The sequence below is a fragment of the Bemisia tabaci genome, chromosome 3 (genome assembly GCF_918797505.1).
Source record: "Bemisia tabaci chromosome 3, PGI_BMITA_v3".
Taxonomy (NCBI): Eukaryota; Metazoa; Arthropoda; class Insecta; order Hemiptera; family Aleyrodidae; genus Bemisia; species Bemisia tabaci.
In genome coordinates, this window is record NC_092795.1 from 43,833,155 (window position 1) to 43,858,508 (window position 25,354).

General features: G+C 40.5%; 1 protein-coding gene across 1 annotated transcript in view; it reads left to right on the plus strand.

Moving 5' to 3' along the window:
• Positions 1-1,933: 1,933 nt before the first annotated feature.
• The window catches only part of LOC109030643 (uncharacterized), a 102,925-nt gene continuing 79,504 nt past the window's right edge, over positions 1,934-25,354 (plus strand). The window contains exon 1 of the mRNA XM_019041707.2: positions 1,934-2,250. Coding sequence (XP_018897252.2) covers positions 2,203-2,250 — 48 coding nt within the window. The 5' untranslated portion in view covers positions 1,934-2,202. The remainder of the gene's footprint in view (positions 2,251-25,354) is intronic.

Consider the following 25,354-nt stretch of genomic DNA (forward strand, 5'->3'; position numbering starts at 1 on the left):
TGGATTTTGACTTTCAATGGCAACATATTCATCAATTGTATTCTTATTAACGCGGTGACATTCGGGTGAAGGAAGCCTTGCTATGCACACACATCAGACAAGGTAAATAACGTTACCCATCGCATTTTCCAAAAGCGATAGTTCCATTAATATCAAACACACACACTCAAAATTTTGAATTACTTTTGTATTGGTTTTTCTGGGACATAAACAATTTACTATTTTATGCCGCATGCACAATCTTGGATGTAGCTTTTAAAAAGCAAGGGCAGGCCTTGCCGCCTCTTAATCATGCAATTTCAATAGCTGGTCCTCCGAGAAAATTTGTACGGAATGAAAGCCTTTGAACCGACACATTACCTTCTTCCACTACAACCTGCACTAGGAAAGAGAAACAAATTTAAGACATTTTTAAAGTGATGGAATTTGACTTGAGTTTGCCCTGGTCAAATTTTGCATAAAGATTGCTTCAAAATGAATTTCTCAGAGAGGATAACATAATTTCAACCATGTATACGGCTAATTTTGGTCCCAGTTAATGATGTAGTTGCACTCACTAGAAGTATTTTTGATTCAACCACATTCCTGGCTGATTAGCCACATCTCTGGCTGGAGCATGCACCTCCCGTCTATTTGGTGCTAAAATCAGCCAATGCAACGGTATATTTGAAATCATCATGTTTCTTCCTGTGAGTAATAGTCCATTTTCCATACTCGTCCGAAGCAGACCCCTCCTAGATCCATACTAGGAGGGTCAAGACCCCCATCCGGAGAGAGATGAAGCAACCCCCACAAAATTTCTGTGAAAATGCCATGCCGTATGCCATGTTGGTGTTATTGCCAATTTTTTGCAGAACCTATCACATTTCCTGACTGCAATGAAAAACGAATTTTTTAGGGTGGGGGGGGGGTAGGCAACGAGAATCTAGTGGCGGTCATTGGTCGCTGCCGATAAACTCATGAACGGAGCAAACTTTGCTTTCGAGTTGGTCTTAACCGGGCGGAGACAAAAGGAACAAAAGGCGACTGCCGCACAGTGGATCGAGCCAATGAGAGAGGCCGGACAAAATTTAAACACTTTAAAAGCTAATAACTCCGTTCATATAAAACTTTTAGGTGGGTCTCAGGATGTGAAAATAGCGTTGGTCTTCTAGATTCTAACCTTTTTTCTTCAAAACAACCACCACAAATATTCCTAACCCAACCCCTAATAAGTCCTACTCCTAAAAAATTATAATAAATGCCTCTCTCAAGATGTGAAAATGGTGTTGGTCTCCTAGATTCTACCCTTTTTTTCTTCAAAACAACCACCACAAATATTCCTATCCCTACCCCTAATAAATCCAATCCTAAAAGATTATAATAAATGTCTCTAGATGTCTCTAGGCTTCTCTACTGGAGTAAAAGCCACTAAAATGACAAAAAGCAGAAGCAGAAGAAGAAGAAGAAGAAGAAGAAGAAGAAGAAGAAGAAGAAGAAGGAGAAGGAGAAGGAGCTGAAGAAGAAGAAGAAGAAGAAGAAAAAGAAGGAGAAGGAGAAGGAGAAGAAGGAGCTGAAGGAGAAGAAGGAGAAGAAGGAGAAGAAGGAGAAGAAGGAGAAGAAGGAGAGGAGGAAGGAAGAAGAAGAAGAAGAAGAAGAAGAATAAGGAGAAGAAGAAGAGGAAGAAGAAGAGGAAGAAGAATAAGAAGAACTTCGAGGTTATACGAGTGGTTCCATTGGTTTCCTTGTAAAATTTATTTTAAAAACATCCCTTAAAGTTTAAAATGTGCCAAATTAGACATCAAACTTCTCAGTTTTCGTTAAAAATTTTATGTCCGACCTCTCTGATTGGCTGCATCCACTGTGTGTCGGTTGAGCGGTGGGACCGAAGGAAGGAGCGTACCTATGCTGATCGCTGGAGGAGGCCCTCGCCGGTACCGGGTACCCAGACGGGGACGCGCGGGGTCCCACCGCCAGCCACCGCTGAGTGACTACGACATCATATAAAAGACTCCTCCACCTTCTTCTTCCCCACTTTAATTGTTCGCTCATCCGATCGCGGACCCGCGGCTCTCGACGCTGATTCGTAGCCTTTCGACTTGGTGCGCGTGTTTCGGCTAAGTTGGTTTTGTGACTTGAAATGTGCGTGTGACCGAAGTTCGGAGTATCCTCGACGAGACAGTCCCTCTTTGGGGGACCTAAAAAGGGATTTGTGCCACCACCATGGGAGTCAGGATGCGCCACCCACTCCTGTGCTTAGGAGTTTTAACTGTGAGTACCACTTTTCGCCCCCTCTTTTTGTCTCTAATAATGTGGCTTAACCCATTTTGACTATAGGGACCTCGAATTTTTGAAATTTTGAAAAATTCTTATTTAATGATTGCTCAACCAAGGAATCCCACACTGGAAAAGCTGACTAACTGGACTAGCATAGCCCATTTTGACTTAGGGGACCTCGAATTTTCGAAATTTTTAAAAACTCTTATTTAATGATTGCTCAACCAAGGTGGAAAAGCTAACAAATTGGACTAGCTTAACCCATTTTGACGAAAGGGACCTAGAATTTTCGAAATTTTTTAAAATTTTTAATTAATGAATGCTCAACCAAAGAATCTCACACTGTTAAAGCTAACAAACTAGACTAGCTTAACCAATTTTGACTGAAGGGACCTCGAATTTTCGGAATTTTTAAAAATTCTTATTTAATGATTGCTCAACCACGGAATCCCACACTGGAAAAGCTACTAACTGGACTAGCTTAACCCATTTTGACTAAAGGGACCTCGAATTTTTGAAAATTTAAAAAAATCTTATTTAATGAATGCTCAACCAAGGAATCCCACACTGGAAAAAAATGGAGCTTGGATCTAGAGTTCAGACTCTTAAGAAATTTGACATGAAAAAGCACTCTTGATGTTATCGGATTTGTGCTTATAAGATCCGCTTTCACAGCGCTCTCTGCCACTCTGCGACACCTAACCGCCAAAATATCCTGTCTTTCCTCAGTCCTTCACTAAGTTGGCAATCCCATGTTTCATTTGAATCCCCTGTCGCCATCCTTTCACCTCGCGTCCTCTCGTCTCCTCTCTGGAGGAGCCCGATCAAGCATCTTCTTTAGCAGCCTTTCCTTTGTCATCCTTTAAACATGACCATACCAGATAGACAGTTATGCAAATTCACCTTTATTCTGTCAAAAAAGAGATCCCTCGAATGAATTTTAAAGATATTCTTTAGGTGAAACATGCGCAACAGTATATTTTGTCTGGTCTTTCTTGACTGATCTTCTGCTCTTCGAACAGCAAAACGTCCGTAACGATCAAACCATTCCAACTTTTTGATCGGTCCTGATAGCCTTTCTTCTCCTGATAGATATTCTTTCTTTAGGTGGCTGTTCATCTTTGTATTAGGGGACACTGGCCGTATTTATAGTCGCTCTACACATGGCGCCTTTTCTCAGAGAACTGATTTTCGTAAGGTTTAAACTATGTTTACGGAGGCCCAAAGAAGCGCTTCTCAACAGCTTCATGACATTGAAAATTCTTATGCACCTCACGTATTTCTTAAAGAAAAAGGTAATGGTGAGGAATTTCAACAATTGGCCAATACAAATAAAAAGATAAAAAAAAATAATACAAAAAAATAATACAAAAATTTAAAAAAAGGAGGTTTTGCTAAGATTATTGAGGATTCGAACCTACCTAGAAATGTTTGTAAAAATTATGCATTTCTCCATTTCTATTTACATTTTTGCAAAGGCAGATCATTGCAGTCACTTGCAAGGATCTATGTCTTAAGTTAAAGTAAATAATTTTATTCGAGGTTTATGAAAATGATCATTTTCATGATGGTAAGAGGAAAGCCTCATTGAGCGTCCCTTAACGGTTTAAACCCTCTGAAGCCTCCCTGTGTTCCATCGACCTTTGCAGAGTGCTTAATGAAGCTAAACGCTGAGGAAGGCGCTTAAATGTATGAATGACCTCACTTAGTCATTAAAAACAAGAGTTTTTTTTGGCAGAAATGACAACACCTCACGTGTTTGTGACAAGATGCACATGGGATTTTTCTCCTTTTGATTGATAGAATGTAATGCAAGTATAGGGTTTAGACGGTTAAAAAATCTTAGAATCATGCCAGGATCTAACTAGCTTAAAAAAGTATTTCCCCACTTTTAAATCGATTATTTTTTTCCCCCGAGGGATTAGTTAGTTGAGAACGTTTTTATTTGAATACGTTTGCAAGTTTTCCGGGAAACTTCAGTCGGCTAATTTCATTCACAGAGAAATAAGTTATTGCAATCTATTGTTTCGAAATTCCATTTGGTTTTTTTTTTTTACAAATACTGAGGGGCTGAGGCCAATACTTAAAGTTTTTTTCTCACATCACTCGAGAATTTAATTCCTAAGCTTCAACGAGCATACGATGTAGCAGCAACACCGTTGTTTGTTGGTATAAAGTTTTTCCTCTCTCCGCGAGCACCCAAGGGGATGAAAGTTTGACTGAGCAATTTTGCACACTTGTTTACCGTTGCAAACAGTTTAACTGAAGAATAGGAATGCAGAATCACTATGAAGCTGAGAAGACGTAAACTACGTATCCTTGTGCAACTACACAGAGGATTTGCAATTTCATGTGCCTATTGTGGTTGAAAAACTTTCGGTATCTTTTTGTGTATTTTCTCGCACTATAATAACAAATCCAGCCGGTCTAATTTTGTAAGATAACTTCCCGTTTTTACATGACATTATTGTATAGGTTCAGCCATAGGAAGCATCAAATTCATTATTGTCAGGGTGGAATAGAAGAGGAGCTGTTCAATTTTTCATTTCCATCAAAATTATTTGCATTTCCTGAGACTACTTGAGCGTCCGCAGCTGAATCCACCGATTTATTTTCACAATTCTTTAAAGACGGAATATAAAGACGGATTAAAAACTTTGCTAAATTTTCTCTATGATCATACAATGGTTTAAATCAAAATTTTAGAAAATTCACCCGGTAGTTTCCTCTCTAAAATATAAATTAGCAAAGAAGATTCTGAAACACCGCAACCAAGAAATGCCCTTTCTGCGCCTGATGCCTCAATTCAGACGGAACTTTCAATACGGGCAGCTCCCCTGCCCCCCCCCCCCCCCACTCTCAAGCTACATTCATATATGAAGCCTTATATGTAACAATGGCGGATGTGAAAAATTACCTTTTCAAAACATCCTTAAAAAACTGTTTTTCTCACACAAAAATGTAATACGTTTGGCTCTGGCATAATGGACAGATCTCGAAGATCACATTTCAAGTATTTCCTCAAAATTTTCTCGATGCCAAAACAGTTTTTTGAATGTGTTTCGAAAAGGTAATTTTTTACATCCGCCATTGTTACAGATAAGTCCTCATATATCAGGAAATTAAAAGTTTAATTTGGTACCCTTTAAACGCGGTATTGATGGAGCAGATACATTCATAAGTTTACCAGGAAATACGTGAGAAAATGTTACAGGAGTATAAATCACTACACAAGTCGTTGAATATGTAAAATTTGAAAATTTTAAAAAATTTACAAATATTTAAAAAAACCTTTAAAAACAAACTTAAAATCACTCACTTACATAAAATTTAGAATTTTTCAAAAATTAAAAACTCTATGCAAGTGAGTGATTTTAAGTTTGTTTTTTAAAATTGTTTTTAAATTTTTGTAAATTTTTTAAAAATTTCAAATTTTACAGGGAATTCGTGTCTTATCAAAGGAAATTTGCAACGCCTGGAGATTCATACGACGTTTTTCCATAGCACGGCAGTGCGTATGCCTCGGTTCACCCTCTATTTGAGCTAGAGTTGGCATCGTAGTGTCATCGAATCTCATTCATGGGAGGTTTACCAAATTGTATCGAGTGCGGCAGGATCGCCCGGTTAAAAATCGATTAAGGAGCGTGCCTGATACTGGAGTAGCACGCACCTTTGCAAGTCCGTAAATCAACGATGGGGTTAGATAACCGGAGTTGCACGACCCGGGGCCCACCGCCGCCGCTGAGGGCCCCGGGGGCGGAGGGGAGCTGCGGCGGGTGGCGGGTGGGTAGTTATGTCGTTTTGATTGATTTGCCGCTGCGGAGGCTCAGTGTCTGGAGCTCCATACGCGTGTAAAGCTCGCGACTTTACAAGCTCGTCGCAAGCTGCGCGCGGACGCCGAGACAGACCTAACAGAGGAGAATAACTCATTAATTTAGGTGTGACCTACTGATTATTATTCAATTCGTCGCTGGGCTGCAGAACGATCTCTAGGTCAGCGATGCCACATTGCGCTAATCGCTTGCATCCGGCTAATAGATTCATTGATATACGGAGAGAGGATAACCCCAAATATAAATGTTGAGATTGAACTTGAGTTCGTAAATTAAGATGATTCGACGGTTGCCATTTTTTGTGTCAGGGCGACGTGCGATATATCGCATCAATTCGTTTCATGATTTCAGCTTCTTGTCATCCTTTTCGAATTTTGAGATCGCACTTCTGTTGTCACGAGACTAAAGAATTCATGGATCAACTTTGACAAAGAAATTCAAGGTATTAAAGGTAGGGGTTTTTCAGAGGAAAAATGTAGCATTCGAGTGCAGTTTCAATATCAGTATCGAATGCGATATTTTTCCTCTAAAAAACCCTGCCTTTATTTCGTTGAATTTCTTTGTCAAATTTGGTACATAAATTCTTTGGTCTCATGACAACAGAAGTATGCGATCTCAGAATTCGAAAAAAATGACAAATGGCTAAAATTATTGAATGAATTGATGCAATATATCGCACGTCGCTCTGAAACAAAATATGGCAACCGTCGAATCACCTTAAATCTCTCATTTGAAAATGAAACTTCACTCTACTGCATTCTTTACTATTACTGTTAGCGCGAGAAAAGCCGGAACGCCTTCAGTTTTGTTCTATGCAACACAGACATCATTTAAGCTGGTTTAGTTGCATCAAGACCTTACTGTTGAGACCGCTTTTCGCAAAGCCGCACTCCTTGCAAAATCGTCACCGTGTGGGCCAGATTATTGAAATTTTGTGTTTGTCTAGGTTAAACGGCGGAGCGTGATTGGTCGGGTACGTCTCATCGCTGCTTTGTCGTGCCTTTGTCAGGTGCAACAGATGACATACTGTCGGGAACTTAAGAGGTGCCCCTAGTTTGTCGTGTATTCCACCTGACAAAGGGACCACAAAGCAGCGATAAGACATAGCCGACCAATCACGATCCGCCGTTTAACTTATGTCCGCCCGACAAAAACAAAATTCCAATAATCGGCCCGCAGGACTTGGTTCTCTAGAAAATGCTCCCAATTTTCTACAAATGTTACCAAACATCTTTGGCATTTCAATCGGTCATTGATAGTACGCACTGATGCACTAATGGCGTTTAGATGTTTTCAGAATTGGTCCAAAGATGATCTCATCTGGGCTGCGAGGAGAACAATGGGTGATCGGAGTGTAATTTCGTGCGGCAACCTCGCATGTGTGTCAGTGCTCTCATATTCGTGTCTAGTTACATCACATCAATCATCTTCTCTACTTCAGTCGGGCTCACGTCCCGCCATCGGAATCTGAGTCTCGAGTCGCGACCCAAGCCACCCTGAGCACCGCTGATAGTCTCCCTGTCTCCTCTGCTCGCTGAGGGCGCGAATCGGGTGGAAAAAATTACCGATCCACAGAAATACCCTCCCTCTCTTAAATTTTGCCGGTGATGAAGGTTTTGCACTTCCATTGAGAATCACAGGATGACCCATCAGCGCCACGCAGTGAATCGGGTTAATGGGCGAGTTCGGACACAATTTGGAAACTTTAAAAGCTTATAACTCCGTTTGATCAAACCTTTGAGATCGTAAAAAATGGCTCCATTAGTTTCCTCGTAAAATTTTCGTTTAGAAGCACCCCTCCAAATTTAAAATGTGATGAATGGAGAATTTGCATGCAATTGTTTTATTGCTTCATCTGAAAGTGCTTAAAGAGCTGATTTCGCGGTATATTTTCTAATTTTTTCTGATATGGGAAATAGTACAAGAATAGATTTAAAAAAGAAAAATTGCACCGCCTAGTGACGTCATCTGGTGGCATTTCTCATGTAAACACACGGATTTTAGCAGATTAGAACATTTTGTCATATCCTCTCTAATAATTGTTCAATTCGTGAACCAAGGGCATCCTCGTGTTCAGTTTACTTAGTAGTTTCCACTTGAAAACGAAATTCATAAAATTTCAGACACCTGCAAATTCTCTATTAAACATCAAAATTTGTACTTTTAGTCAAAAATTTCATGTCCGACCTCTCTGATTGACTCGATCCACTTTTTAGACTGGACAATTTTAAAAATTGCCGTCGAGCAGTTTTCTATTCGAAAATAAAGTATGACAGGAAGTCTGCATCGTCGCAAACCGAGATGCGTGGTTACGGCCTTGCACCGTCGATTTATTCAAAAGTCCGTATCCCGGTGTCTATTCAATTGTAGACATCCAATGTAAAATCATGCTAAGATCGATCTCCTATTCGTTTATTTATTATTATCTAAGACTTGCATAAAACTACGCCTTCATGTCTAGAAGTATTTCAACTCGGTGAGAGTATCTCACTGCCAAAAGTATCGCGGAGCACATGATTAATTAAGATCATATTGGTCTAGTAACCCACCTCGTTACCAAACAGCGGCAATGCTTGAAATCGACTATAGATTTCCCTCCAGTTGAAGCTATGGAAAAGAATCGATTATTAATTTGTTCGTTGCGAACACCCCGATAATCGATCCTTTCCCGTAGGTTTAAATGGCAGATCAATCGACTGGTTGCAAAGCTCGACACTTCAGCGTTGCCAAATTGCACAGGCCAACGTTAAGTTTTCATAACATCCATTGGGGGAAAAAGTTGGGATCTGGAGCACTTTGGCAAAGGGGTGAAGGGGTTTGATTACGGTTCCGGTCGGACGTGACTCGGCGGAAAAGCCCAGTGCCTCGACTGGATTTGAGTGGCGCGCGATCAGGTGGCTCAAGAGGAGGCGTTTATTGCTCAATTATTCTATATTATGTCAATTTGATTTTGACACTTCCTTCTTCTTCTTCTTCCTTCTCCTCTTGCTCTCCACCCTCAACGTACGGGTCGATTCCCCGGTCCCCGTTCTGAATATGCCTCTCATCTTCCGCTTTTCGCACTCGCTCGCTCAAGTGCGATTCAATAAAGCGGTCAACTGACCGTTGATTTTAACGACACGATGGTCGTCGACAGTGTTCGAAACTCACAGGCGCCAACGCGCCAAATTCGCCTAAAAATGAAGGCTCTGCGCCATCGTGGCCCCTAAAAATTGCCCCCTAAAAATCTGAATTTTCATATTAGGTGATTATTCGAAATTTTCAGCACCAAAAGTGAAAGCTTTCTCTATTCTTCACGATTTCATCATTTAGGCTGTTGTCTTCCCCAAGTTACAACTATGGACATAAGAACATATGAGCCTGTTACAGGTTATTTCCCGCTTGTTTTTCTCAGTGCAGTCGTCTGACACATACTACCTCGGGTCCACTTTCCAAATACCCTTTTCAGCCTTCACAGCCACTTCATTAGCCGTCCCTAAATTTTCAGCCCGCATTATGCATTACATGAAACGATTTTTGCACCACATGTCCCGTCGGCTTTGCCATGATTCCGCACACCAAGCATGCTCCATCGCTGGGATCTGCGTGATGCAAGCAGCCGGGCATTTCTCGTGCTCTCTCTCTCTTGCACTCAAGCAAATTACATACACCTGTCTCTCGCTCCTGCTGACGACATGCTCCAGGTCCCTATGATATCCCGTCGATTAGGCAGATCGACTGGACAGACGCTGCTGAGGTCGATCCTGCGGAGTCTGCCGTCAAGTCCGGAATCCTGAACCTGGGGGCAGGGAATTCCCTCTACTCCCCCCTCCCTCCTCCCCGACGTCACCGCCTCCGCGAAGTCTCCGAAAGTAACCAGCCGGTTATACCTTGATGCCGAATGGATGGTTACTGATTTTTATCAATCACCGCCGAAACACAGCATACTCAACGATATTATACGCTACTAAGGGGCTAACGCCTGCGCCCCGGTCCCGGAGCGGTCCAACCCCCGATGCGCTTCGCGCCTTAGGTGTTATGCGTTAAACATTACTCTCATGATCTTATATACTACTAAGGGGCTACGCCCCCTGGCCGCTGCGTGACACGACCTCCGAGGTCCCGGAGGGATTTTCCTCTTGGTCATAGAGAAATAAGGAGATAAAAAACCTAAAATTATTAAGATTAAAATAATTGGTAACGTTATGAAGAAGTAAAAAAGTTTCCGCTACGATTCATCCGTTGATTGTGCTATGGGATTGAAAAGTGGCACACAAAAAAGGAGTCTAAATAACGCTAAAAGACTTAGTTACAGAAATAACTGAGCTTCAGTGGTAGTGCTCTGTCCTTGTAAACTATACATTGAAGTTCATTGAAGTTAAAAGGCGTTGCCTATATGCTTCTAATTTTTCGAAAATTTGTCATTGACCGCACTAATTTTGTTCGATCAATTTCTTCTCCTCACAGTATACTCAACATTTTCAGAACTTTGCATGAGGCGTGATGTTAAAGTCCGAATTACACTTAAAATAACTCACCTCTAAACCTGCTCGTTTTAACATTCAGAGGCGGATCCAGCAATTTGGCAACGTTTTTCTTCCGTTTAAACCTATGTTAAAAAATCGATTCTTGTCAGAGCATACCTGACCTCTCCGAGAATCGAAACATTTCAATACGTTTAAATGGGGGAAAACAATGTTGCCAATTTGCTGCCTCCGCCAATGTCAAAATTTCATTAATAATGTATGATAAGTGGCCATCAAGTTGAATATCCCTTGTCACCCTCAAACTTTACCTGCGAGTACGACAAACTAAAACCGAAGGGTGGTCTTTTATTTTTCTTTCATCAGAATGATGCAAAAATCTTGGTAATGCAGTATAAGCTGATCGTTGAACCAGAATCACCAATTGATTTACTGCTCACCTCATCGAGTAGGTGCGATGAATCTTCGAAGCCCCAGCTCAGTCGAGCACATGATGTTGCCATGTGGTGAACCGACCATGAAGTCCCCCGATATTTTGAACGAATAAATCTGTTAATATTCGTAGAAATTTGACGACCTTGTATGAGCTTAAAGCGAAGGTGGGCCATTGGTAACCCAAAAGGGCAACGTCGTCTCTGGCGACTACTCGGTAAAATATCACAGAGATCTGATAGCTCCCTCTGAGGCAGATTTTGCGAGGTGATTACCGAACATCTCAATCATCAGAGCCATAAGGCTGAGTGGTGTAGGGTTTGGTGGTGTCATAACACAGGCCCACATTTTGACAGTTGTTTTTGCAACAATCCAGATAGGTACCGCCCAGTTAATTTCCATCACTGATTGTCCTCATCTTTGTAAATGCCAGACAAACTCAAGCTTTGAAACTAAATAAGTTATTAAGCTCTGAAAAGGTGATTATATGATGTGAGATACTTATCACCGCACTGGAAGGGGCTTTGAATAGCAGATGAAAGATAGTAAGAGTTTATCCTTTATTCGAAGCGGTTATACATCTCCGTGTGGGATTCATTCCCGAATGTATTTAGAGAGGCAAATTTCTTTCGACAACTTCCAAAAGATCTCACCCTAAAATAACTCGTATCATCAATTCAAATATTCAAATCTAATACGAGAAGTTCACGGAAAAAATGCTGGGAAAATTATAACCACCAGTCTACCTAATTATGGACTCAGTAGACTTTTGGGTGAAGCTAATCCATGTCCTGAAAGCATTTTCCATATTGTGATAAACATTATGTGATAACATTGTGAATATGTTATCAGAATTTTAATACCATAACTCAAAAGTTTATCTCGATCCAAAATTAGTTCATTCAGAACACTTCAGTGTTGTATGCCAACCTTGGTTGAAGTATACCTTCCCCGCGAGAAAAAAATTAGAGTGGGAGATCTAACAACTCCCGTTCTAAAGTCTCAAATTGAGCTTTCAGAACATTTCCTAGACCTCTATTTCTGCTTCTTTTCTGTTTCATTCCTATTCCGTAAAATTTCAATCACCAGTGCATTCATCAGACGCAGATGAAGGTTCCCTATTATCAATCAAACGGGAATTTCGCATTCTGAAGAGTAACTTTCATGGAATTCCCAAAAAATGTTGGCCATGGTTATAATTTTTTACAAGCTCTTCACACTAGGTCCTCGTGCATGTAAATACATTTTGAAAAGACAACCCTTTAGTCCATAAACCACACTTTGCTGTACTTATAGATACGCTTCGGTTTGCTAGCAGCGACTCTTTTCATGCCACAATTCAAATGTGCAATTTATAATTTAATTTCACGGAAAAATGTCTTTTGGGTTATCCCCTAAAATTGTGGGACCTATCGCAATTTCCTTGATGATATGTATACATTTCCAATTTATTGTGGTAGCACTGCGATTCAAGTTGGGGTGGTATCGCAACATTCGGGTCAGTAACCTACTTTATTGAGGCATTATCACAATAAATTTGAAATGTCACAGGCAAATAGTGAAATCAGACATTTTGTTGAATGCCTAGGTAGATAGTCAAATTTTAACAGTCTACAAAATTTTGTGAATTTATGGCAAAGAGCTCACGATTTTTCACTATTTTTAGAAACATAACTCATCAAACATACGAACTCTTTTTGTCTCTTCCTCTTCAATTGCTTTTCATTTGTATTATTAAATGTTTAAACTCCAAAAATGTTGTATTTTACGACCTGCTGAAAATTTCAAGATCAGAGTCTCTTCAGGAGCTATATTGTTTAAAATACTATTGTGTGTGCACATTTTTACTGAGAATTTATTCTTTATTTCAATCAATTTAATTTCAATCTAGGTTAGAATATTTGACTATTCGCCTAGGCATTTGACAAAATGCCTGATTTTGCTATTTGCCAGCGACAGAAATATCCATATTATTCAACAACCCCGTGCTTTTTTTTCCCGTGCTGTAAAATTATATCGTAAAAAAACCCTATTCGATTTGCAACGAGGGAAAGAAACTATATAACATGCATAGATATTAGCCTTTTTAAACAATTTGGTGTCAGATGAGTAATGCGCATGGAGGGTCTCCAGGGTTGAGGCTTATGATCGTCTGGTTAGGCTGCGGCTGTGACTGTCAATGAGATTGACTAGTTGCTCGAGTGCGGTTTGCCGCCTCGCGCCCCTGTTCGACAGGATTGCCATTCTCTTGAAAAATTGTCTATTTTCTCCTCTGAAAAACGGTAAGAGGTTGGTAAGGATACCTAGAATGGCAACACAGCTGTCCAACTTTGATTTTATCTCTATAGGCGGCGGGCGGCTGCGGTAAAGCCACGCGAAATGTAAACACGACAGCCTGGATGCATGCATGAATATAGCCAGATTTATGCGGCTCAAGCTGGACTGCTGAAGTTCTGACTCAAAGTGCCGCCGAAAGAATTATCTTCAAGAATGATCTGTCTGCTCTGAAATCCTATTGTTTGCAAAAAGTAAATTATTAACTTAAAAATGAAACATGCACTTTTAAAATTTGCAAAACTCTTATTATGTCTACCTCTAGTTTCACTATCTTTTCTTCATAAAAATTTCCTACGAATTTATTTAGATTCAGCACTATACACATGATAATTTGAGGAACATTTTTAGTCATTGAAACTAATAAACCGCAAAAAACTCAGAAAAGCAACTATGCAGTTTTTTCATTTATAGCATTTTGTTCGGTGTCATAACAGGTGAGAATGGTTTTCACGAATTTTTGGATTGACCTGCTCTCTTTTTCCTTAGGTTTATATTGCAAGCGGTGACTTGAAGATTTATCTCACGAAACTATAAGTTAAATGATACTGTCAAATTTTTTTCCGGCTTTATGGCAATCGTGCTTTTTCAAGTTTCAAACACGAAAAAGAAAATAGTTCTTCACAAAGTTCGACAACAACGGTCGAAACGGCTAATAATTCATTAAGTCAATAGAACAATTAACACCACATTGCAAAAAAAAAAGAATATTTCTGCATTCAATAAAAATGACTCAACCTTAGTTCAGGGTGGTAGGAGCGTCTCTCAGCATAACATCTCGATAAGAGGTCAAGAACGGCGCGGGGTGTCCATAGCTGGAGAGAAAGTCAAAACGCCTTCAATTAGATCTGTATGCAACGAGGACAACCCTTGAGCACGTATAGTTGCATCCAGGCGTTATAAACGAGCCACAAGTCACGAGGCAACGGATCGTTTGTTTCTTTCCTCCTTTCGTTCATTAGCCTGGTCAATTCATGTGGAAAAGGCAACAGTTAATTCGGATATTAGTTCGGTGTGAATAACTATAGATCATTATACTCATTATAGTGTTCATAAAGATGGGATCGGCCACATGATCTTCTTGAAAGTTCTTGAAAATTTCGCGCCTTTTGACCGGGGTTTTGATTTATTTTTGTCACCATTAGAGCACGATCTGACAAGATCGTTAACGCCAACGCGTGCTATTGTCACTATTGTCCAGTGTCATTCCTTGCTTCCCTCTCGCGGCAAGGAGCGTGTACTTTCGCTCTGATTGTCTGATTAACGCCCTTAACGCGCCACCGCACAGTGGATCGAGTCAATAGGAGAGGTCGGACAAAATTTGGAAACTTTAAACGCTTATAACTCCGTTTATACAAAATTTTGAGGTTCTATAAGTAGTTTTATTAGTTTCCTCGTACAATTTCCTATTATAAATACCCCTTGCAATTTAAAATTTGATGAAATAAACATCAAAATTTGCAGTTTCAGTCAAAAATTTCAGGTCCGACCTCTCTAATTGACTCGATCCACTGTGCACCGGAACGTTGCTCGTTGCGTTGCATAAAATGTCCTCCTCCTTCGATTTGCCGCATACTGCTGACATGACGGCGCTAGCTTGAGTAGTTCACTTCATTCACTACTTTATATTCTATAAATGACGAGAGAACAGATTGTTCGAAAAAGATAATATATTTGTATTCACCAATATCTGTGTGAAAAGTATTTTGTGCCCCAGCAAGACTATCGTGCAGAAGTGACAGGAAACTGAAAGGTGACATGTTTTGTCTCCAAGATTCGCAAGATAGGTTTTTATTCCCAACTTAATCCTTGTTTTAGGAGGTTATTCAGTTTGAAAAACTGCAAAACTTCATAGCGCAATTTGTCTGCTCTGCATTAATTTAAAATTGCTCCTCCACAAGAATGCCAGGCAGATGCTCACATACCTGGAGGAGTCTATTTCCTTTATTAGGTTAAACGAGACTGCAACGTTTAAATATTTCATTCAAGAATTGAATTATTACCTCCGTGAAATTCAGGTCACCGTTCTGAGCCTATCACAACCGTCCATGAATGTTCGCGAAGTCTGCATGTTCTTGAGAGGATGCAAATTATATTGCCAGCTTTCTGGAACAGACATGAGCAGCTGAGAGGATGCATGGGGGTCTCATGAATAAAAACAGAACAAGAAATGTATTTGGAGCAGTGATACAGGATACGCACGGGTAAGAAGAAAAAACAGAGGGATGAAGGGAGAGGAAAGAAGAAAAATGCTAAGTGTGGAAATTGCACCTAAACTGAGCGAAAAGCGTTGTCGGGAGATTGTACGGATAAACTTGGATTATAAAACTGGCGTGGGAAACTGGCATTTTCAAAAAACATTTTCGAGATAAAGCTTAAGTGCAGTATTTTTGGAAATACTGACATCATTAACGAGAAGTACTCTCGCAGTACTCTAGGAAAAATTGTAAGCTTTGCTTTCCTACTTTCACCTTGCAACATGGGAGACATAGAGTGGTCGTGGGAAGGGTTGCGGTTTGCAGATGAGCTTTCGCCTTGATGGACGCGGCATCACACCGAATTGCACGCTGGCTGCACTTGGACATAAATACACCCTCTATTTCGCCCGCGGTCTCATTTGCATGGATGCGCGAGATTTATAATTTGAGTCGTTATCGCCTAGACATCTGACATATTTCACCGGGGTATTTTAGAGCACTTTCTCCACTATTTACACCTCCCCCTCGTTTTCCTTCGGCGCGATAAAAAAAAAGAAAAAGAAATGATAAATTGATACCGTTTTCGCGGCTCCGTTCGTGTGTGTCACACTTGAACCTTCCTCAACAATTCCTTCCTTTGAGGCGTCCTACGGCGGGAGAGTTATGAATCCGCTTGCGTGGGGTGCCAAAAAATGACATAATCACGAGAGGGAAGATTACACAAATATTTATACCGCACGCAAAAAGAGATATTAAATATTTGGAACCGTGCATATGAAAGCGGTGTCTGATCACCGCCAACGGGATGCGCAGCGGGTAAAAGGCCGTAAGTGCGACTTCTCATCGTGAAATCTTTCGAGGTTCCGGTATGCTGCCATGCTAAGCAAGAACGCCGTAAATCCATCGAGATTTCTCCTCGCTTTTTGGAACTTAACACTTTATAAAGTAAAAACTGTTTTACCTATGCACCCTAAATTTTCAGAAAGTGTTCTTGATAGTATTTGCAAAAGAATTCTGTAAAAACATTGTCCCGAGGTACACAAGTTTTTCTGCTACGATACATTGCGTCCAAAAATTGTAAAATGGCGTTTACGGCGTTTTTGCGTTGCACGGCCGTATGATGAGGAGGATTTCCAAGACTCTGAAGTTTGGCAACGATGAGGTTATGGCTCAGAAGGCGCCAATTTTTTCCTCATCCCAAACAATCTATTTTCATATAAATGTATATGTTGGGCGAAAGGGGGTATTCAAGCAGGTGGCGTAGCGATTTTTGAGTCGTTCCTTTTTCCATTCTCCTCGCGGGCGATTTATCACGGGGCGCGGCGCGGCGTGGCGCTCCATGGGGAGGTTATTGAAATTTGAGTCCGGCGACACGACTCCCCTCGCCCCCCGCCTCCGCGTTTTTTCGCGCATTTTTCATCCCTCCGGTCCTCCCGCAGCGCAAATGATCTTGGGGATGTCGGCGGGACGTGACTCAATAAAATATAGCGACCGCCGGCAATTTCATCCGCGGGCCATTCCACCGCGGCTAAACAGTTGCCTTTTTGCCCTTCGCCCCGTCTCCGTCCGAGTAATTTCATCATTTATGGTTCTTAATAATATCCTCATCTAAAGTCTTAACCTTTTCGTTTGATGTCATCATATAATTAGATATATTTAGGTTTTTTAACTGCTAAGAATCATAATTTAATTTAAACTTAAGAAACCCGGCTGGAATAAAATGTTTTCGATCCTATAAAATCACCCCAAGCCCTCCGTTACTCTGAAAAACCCAGAATAAATATAGGAGAGCACGTTTGGAATTAAAAAAAAAAAAAAAAAACAACCGTTTGAGTCATTTGTTTTAATTTAACACCTTGTAAAAATGGTCCCATGGGGGCCCATGAGATTTTATCGGTTCCCCACGGGGATTTTACAGGGACTCATTGGAGCGAATAAATAGACTAACAGAAGTCCTTTGGGATAGCCAGAGTAACACGAAAAAAATTAAATCGCTGATTTAACAATTCAATTGCTAAAATTATAATAAAAAATATAAAAAAAATAACCACGAGGGTGGTTAAAGTAGCATTTTTTTTATAAAATCTACATTAAAACATTGCAGTACCTTTTTTTAGCACTTGAATTGCTAAATCAGCAATTTAATTTTTTCCGTGAATCCAAGGGAACCTTCATGGTTCCTAGATGGTCCTCTGAGGGTTTTCATGGGAACCTGGGCCAATATACAATGGTGTCCAAAATTCCTATGGATCGTTTCGATAGGGCCACAGGATGCGTTTGCCTTTACGAACACTGCCGTGCTAAGGAAAAACGCCAAAAGAGCCTTTAGGTGTTGCCAGACTTCCATCAATAAAAGCAGATTTACTGAAATAGTTTTGAATATTTTGTTTCAAGTTTTTCTCATACTTTTGTTCCCAATTGTATCTGAGATACCTAAAGATCTCAAGGAAAAATAAGTATAACTTCCCTGAAAAATAAAGTTTTATCCGAAGAAATTTGGCAACTCTTGGATGTGCATACGGCGTTTTTCTTTAACGCGGCGGAGTAAAGATCCGCAAAACGACAGAAATTTTGGCAACTTCGCGAGTGAATCAGAATATGGCAGGAGTAGCGATCACCACACGTGCGGAATTTTAAGCCGCTCCTCTCAACACTCAACACTCAACACCCAACAGCTGTTGATTTATCCCGTGATCTCATGACACTCGCCGCGTCGTCCCATTAACCCCGGTCATTCTGCCTCGGAGACCTAGACCGGATGGCTCGCGCATGTTACCTGCTGGACATCGTGAAAAAATGTTAGGTAATTCTACGATTAGGCCTTCCAGCCCGGGAGATTTCAACAACCGAGAGACAACGAACCAATGACTTGTCGGATCGATTAATTTTTGCGATTACTGTTTGATTGATTGTGGAGTTGGCTGCTGTGAATAATTTAACCATTTTTCATTTCGTTCAATCAACACTTAAATGACAAGTGAAGATTATTCATTATATAGAAGATTTTTTGTTGGCTCGAATCTTTTTCAAAACTAACTGCTAACTTTTGTTAAGAGATTAATTTCTCGCTCAAAACGAAGAGGAATCTATTCATCGATATAACGTGGATATAGGTGTCGATTTGAATCTCACCGGTGAGATTAGCTAAAATTAATCAAGTAAAGCTAAATCAGCAAGTACTTGTAGATAGTCTATGAATACGGTATGATTGAGAGATCATAGTCGAAGTGCCATCCAAATTAAGAATACTGAATCATAACTCATCATCAATATACGACAATACGCGTTAAATACTTCTTTTAACAACCGGAGTGTTTTAAATGTAAAGAGAAATCTCAGAAAAGGCTTTTTGCGAACATTTACCCTGGAAATTTGCAAGTCTATTAAATGAGCTCAGGAAGAAGAAGAGGAGGAGGGGAGAGGATGAAGGAGGGTGAAGAGAAGAAGAGAAAGACCTAACACTGTGCAGCCCACTTTATGTCTTGTCCGGATTTATGCCTTATACGGAGTGATGTTACTGAAACTCAAAGCATTAAAGTTTATTTCAAAATTTGTTAATGGCATCCATAGTAAAAATAAATTCGTTCTCCTACTACTATTACTACGACCATTGTGTAAAATTCTGGCACAATTATGTAGTAATATGGTTTTAAAACAATCCTATCAATTGTTGGCTGCACTTCAAAAAGAACTGTGCAACCATTTTTAATATTGAGTGATCAGAAATCATCAAAAAATCTATGACAATAATCTATAAAATTTGAGCCGTTTTGAAAGAGAGCTCAGGCTCTTCATTCGTGCTATTTCTTTTTATATCTCTTTTCCCCCTTCGTTTATTTCCCCATCCCTCCGGTTTTTACGTGAGCTTACTTGGTATACTCCAAAGGTAATTGGAGCCTCATTAATCATGAGCACTTCATGAAATCCGTTTTTAAGGACTTTAACCCGAAATCTGAGGTGGGAAGTTTTAAATAAGACTCTCATGAATCAATTATTCAACGCTTGACTCCTCCGTTCCTGTAGCATGACAGATATATTAAAAGGGGAAAAAAGGGCCGCGCGTGCACACACAAACACACCCGTACCTCCACACAATAAGCTCTCAAAAGGTGCTTGGAGAATAAATCACTGTTTTAGTACTCGCTGGTTGTGAATAAAATTTTATAGCCTTTATTTATCAATGATATTCGTCATTGCGGATCATAAAACGTTCAAAATAGGAGGACAAATTGGCACACAAGATTCTTCATCTTACACGATTTTGTGCCTGTCATTTTACATTTCCTCTCCCTCCCCTCCCCTAACTGCCCACCTCTAATATGCGTTTTGATGCACACTACAGCACCTCTGCAAAAATATTTGCGGCAGTAAAAATGAACGAATAGGTCAGTAGACCCATACTGTTCAAAATTGTCTTTTGATGATTTTTTTATCACATGTTTTCTTCGTTTATTACCTCATCTTTCTATAGTTTCCTACATGAAATGAAAATGACTTCATCGAAAGCTTGTTTTTAGTTTTTTTGTGCACGGCGAAAAATTTTACTGTTAATATACCCAATTACCAATCGGATTTCTAAAGGAGTGCCCCTTATTCAGCTGGGCTTTTTATGAAGAAATATTAGAATCCGGCTAGGACATTAGGGAATCTGTTTATCTAAAACAGAATCCCATTGAAGAAAGTATCAGCAGGGCGGCCCTTTAAGTGATTTGGAGAATTTTCCGACGTGTGCTGGGATCGTAAAACACGCTCACTTAGGTGAAGTTAGTTCAAGTATACGAATATATTTAGATGTAAACGTATCATATTTATTTAATTTCAAAATATCATAGTGTGACTTCCAACTAAAGACTGTACGATTTGGGAGTACTTTCAGATGGTCAAAAATCCCTTTGCATTTTTCTTATTTCTCCTAATTTTGCATACAAGAAGTGAGAGGAATTGAATATGAGTGAAACTTATTTAGGATTGAAAGTTAAATCAAATCAAATATTGCATTATCTTGCGCTTGATACGCCCACACATTGATGCACTTCTTGGAAGCAGTTCGCTCAATATGCGCATAAAAATTATGATGCCTTTCGGCACCGCACCGATGTTCAAGACTCCTCTTCTGTCGTGCTAAGGAAGATCGCCGTATGAACATTCGAATGTTGCCAAATTTCCCATGATAAAAGAGGTGTCTATCACGATATGTATACATATTTTCCCTAGAAATTTTTAGATATTTTGGATTCAAATACGAACAAAATTTGGCAACGCCGGTAGGTTCATACGGCGTTTTTTCTCAGCACGGCAGTCTCGGGAGAAGAGGTTCTGTCCTTGGCCAAAATTCAAACGATGGTCGAATTTTTCCACGCGTGACATCATGGCTCTTTTCAACATTCTACCTTAATATAAATATCTTAATTTAAATGTTTGAGAGTCCATCGGTGGCTACCTGAACCCGTTCCATATCTTAGACAAGGTCCATCTCCTTTTGTTTTGACCCAGCGCGAGGCATCGAGGATGACTGATATCGCGCGCGGGCGAGGGGTGGCCATATTTGAACAAGCGGAAAGGCTGGAGATGCGCGCGGCAAAGATGACAAACCAAGTTTCGCAAGCCGATTTAATTGTGCGAAGGTTGGACCCGCGTCTTAAGAAGAGTCGTCTCTGCCCAGTGTTGCGTTGTCGCGTAAACATTTTTCATCGATTCGAATAAAAATACTTACAGACTTCCTCTTTTTAAAATATTTTCGACGTTTGTGTATCATCTGCCATCGCAACATTTTTTGGTCCCTCGGGCCGGACGAAGCATTTTCATTCCTGGCATGTAATATTTTTGAATAAAACGAATTTTTAACGGGGTGGCACCGCTGTTTTTGTCTTTCTCCGATGAGCAGTAATTATTACCGCATTGATCGCAGACGGGCCAGGTAATTTTAGCTGCGGTTTCGTCGGTATGCGCCTTTGAGTGGCAGCGGTCTTTTGCATGTTTGATTTGGGAACTTAAATGGGTCAGTTGCACGTAACACGGAAACTTTACTTCCAAGGGTGCGTTTGCCGGAGATGGATATCGGTCGCGCTATCGTGTCCTCGCAAGTTACGTCGGAGTTGAAGTACTTCTTTCTTGGAAAGTGTTGTAGCAGTATGGGTAAAAAAAAAGTACAGCAGAGTCTCGATTTTCCGCGATAATTGGGACCGGAGATACCGCGGATAATCGAAAATCGCGGATAATCAAAAATCGCGGATAATCGAAAATCGCGGATAATCGAAAATCGCGGATAATCAAAACTAGCGGATAATCGAAAATCGCGGATAATCCGAATCTACAAAAGACGGCCAGAAAAAGTCATCCGAATGACTGTATTGTAAAGGTATCAGTCAAGACACTTACCATGCATTAGACAAGTATGTAATTATTAAAAAAGGATCAATACACGTTTCTTGAAGAAATTTTTGATACAAGATTGAGTCATGGCGATTTGAACCTTTTTCTCAGTTTGGTCCCGGTCGCTTTCAAAAGAAATAGATTTAGTAAAAAATAAGTAACAAGGTGGAGAAATGGTGCTAGGTCCACACCATTTCGCGGGGAAATCAAAGCCGAGGAGTTTCAAAAATTAAAATTAGAGTCAAAATTAATTTTTTTGAGCTCTAATGCTAATGTAAAAAATAAGTCCGCTTCATAAACCGCGGATAATCCGAATCGCGGATAACCGAGGCGCGCTGTATCTTCTTTTCAATGAAATGTGCAAATATTCAAGTCGGAAAAATTGGATTGTTTATTTGATAAATTTTTAATTTTTCAACAATGTGAGGAGCACAAAGCAAGTGAGCAAAGCTCGCCGGAGCCAAAGTAATCGCCGCGCGCGTTAATGCAAGCATCAGCCCCGCATTCCACACCTTTTGATGAATGAATAAATATGTCCAAAATATTAATTTCGGATACGCCGGAGCGCTGTTTTAATTTATGGATTCCATCTTCATCGAAAATAAGCATACGCTGTCGGCGTGTGCGCGTGTACAGGAGCTGCGTGCATCAGTGTGAGTGTTTGGGTACATTTGCATACGGCTCTACGGATAATGCGCATCACCTACATTCTTATTGCGATTTAGTACTTAGGCACCTTTGGTAATTTTTCACTCTAAGCCGGGTGCCGAGGTAATCTGTGGAGAATTATTGCGAAAGAGGTAGCTGGGTCAGACATCAAAAGGGACGCGCAAGGAATTTCCTTCAGATGGTTGGATTTCAAAGTCTGGAAATTGGAAAATTCCGAACTTGATTCGTGGTAAGATTTTTCTACCTTAAATTTGAGTGTTGCGATTCATGCCAGATGAGGCAAAAAGCAGGATTATGACCTTAGGTATTGAAAACATTCAGTGATCCTTGCGCACATGAGTATTTTTAACCGCTTAGGAGTCGTAAAAAACCGTTCATCACGAAAAATTAAAGGAAAAAAGTTAAATTTGAAACATTTTAGCAGATCCGGAATAAATTCCAATTCCTCTATGTCACTGAAAAAAAGAAAACAAAGAAAACAAAAAACTACGGGTGTGAAAGCCATAGTTACTGGCTATACACACTACCCTCCGTTGCGGGCTGAGAGACCAAAAGTCACGGGTGGAGCAGAGTACGTTGCTCCGGTCTCCACACCCGGAGTAGTCAGAGCTATAACGGCTGCAGCACCCAGAACTACCAGCCTCTGAATCCGCAAATGGACGGTAATGATATAAAGGCCATTGGCGGATCCAGCAAACTGGCAACACTGTTTTTCTCCATTCTTACCTATGGAAATGTATCGATTTTGGAGGGGCCAGTTGCCCCGACAAGAATCGATTATTTAACATAGGTTTCAATGGAGAAAATCCGGTGTTGCCAAATTGCTGGATCTGCCCCTGATAAAGGCCGTAACTACGGCTTCCATTTGAGAGTAGTTCTTATGATAGTCACAAGAAACAATTAGCAAATTAGCCTATACCTTTCGAAAGGCACTAGCTTGAGAGAGAAAAAAAGTAGCAAATTAAATACCAATGAGCCAATATTTCTCAATTGTGATTATACGTGGGTCCTAACCTATATGTAAATTCGCCGAACTTATAAATTGTTGTGGTCGACCACCAGCACCATCGCAGAATGCTACTTCCTCGGGTACGAAAACGCGCGAAGAGGGTTACACAACAGAATCATTGCTCATCTCCGACTCCGTCTCATCTCTCCTACGACGGTCGTAAATCTGTCATCCGTCGGATACAACGAAAAGACCCAAGAGCTTCATAAAGACGACCGCGGCGACGCGACTTTGACACCAGCTCCCAACCAGTTTCGCCAACCTTGGCCGACCTACGCTCCTAATTGCCAACTTGCTGGCAAACCCACCGGATTCAACCTCCCTAAGGCTCTGTCCCCCTCAGGTTCACAACAAGTTCTCACCGATCCCGAAGATGATTAAACCGTATCCCGGACGATTCATAGGAATCGCACTTTTGTCTCAGTCGTTAGGTTCATCGAAACATTTTCCCGCCAGTTTGGCAACACTGCCTACCTCATTGATGCGTATATTTACCCGATAAAAGGGGCAGCATAAATTTCGGGTCGACCCACTTGGCTAATTTATTCGTTGGATTGAATAGAATGCTCGTTCGATAAGGACGACCTGCAAGTTTATAAATAAAGTAATTTTATTTTTGGACGAGCGCCGGGGCTGAGGATGTACTTTACTGATTTGGCGAAACATATCGGATGGACATGCACCCAATTTATGACATCCTTCTTGGGATGTTATGTTGCTGTGGCGGTTTCCAGGAAGATGGAGGAACCAAGGGAGGGCGAAAGGGTGAATCGAGGGCAAGGGTGCAACCTTGTTGCGGATTCTTGACGTGTTCCTTGAGTATTTACAATTTCAACCTCCGAGTTGATTTAACTGGTTGAGCCTACAAAGTGAAGGCAGGAATCCGTCTGGTGGGTCTCTGAGTAATTTAATAAACTCATTCTGCGAGGGAGATACAGATACCCCTGATGATTTGGGTAGCTTTAATTAGAAGTTCAAGGCAGGCAGAAAGTTCGGTAAAGCAACCAAGCATTCTCAATTTGTGAATTTTGAAGATCAACGAAACAAGAGCCGGATTTCCTGTGCAAACATCTAAAATCTCTCAAGTATTCATGATTTTGGCCACAGAAAAAGGCTGCTATCGAAGTCCTAGGACTAGCTTTTCTCGGGCTCTAATCGAGAATAGATCGAACCGAGCTTGATGGGACTGAATCGAGTCACTTTGAGAGCCACCTGGAAATAGTGGTTAAGAGGATCATTCCTCCATAAGACTCTATGTCAGAGGTGGAGTTCACTCTTTTCACAATCAAATCTTTCTTTCTCGACTCTGAATTTTTGACAGGAGAAAATTTGATGCTAGGTAAGAGCATTCCAAAATGTCACCTGATAAGAACTCATTAGTCCTGATGGACCTAAATATTTTTCCAGCCCATAATATTTTGCGCCTTAAGCTTGACAGAGAGTAAAATTTTGGTATGACGGCAGAGATACAAGAGTTACTCTGCTATATTAGTTGATTATGAAAATTGTCACAAAATACACTTTTTTTTGTAATTTTATGAGAAATGTATATTTGTTTCAATACTTAAGTTCTTACACACTTTGGCGCTCCATTCCACACCAAACAGAGAAACATACTTATTCGATTAAAAGTATCAACTTACAGCGTTTTATGTGAGCTTTTAATAAAATGGTATGGTCATAAATAATATTGGTACCTTAACAGCCTGATAGTTTGACAACAGCTCCAGTAATATCGAATTTTCATGTTAAAAATACCTCTATATTAGTACTAATGGCTACCATATA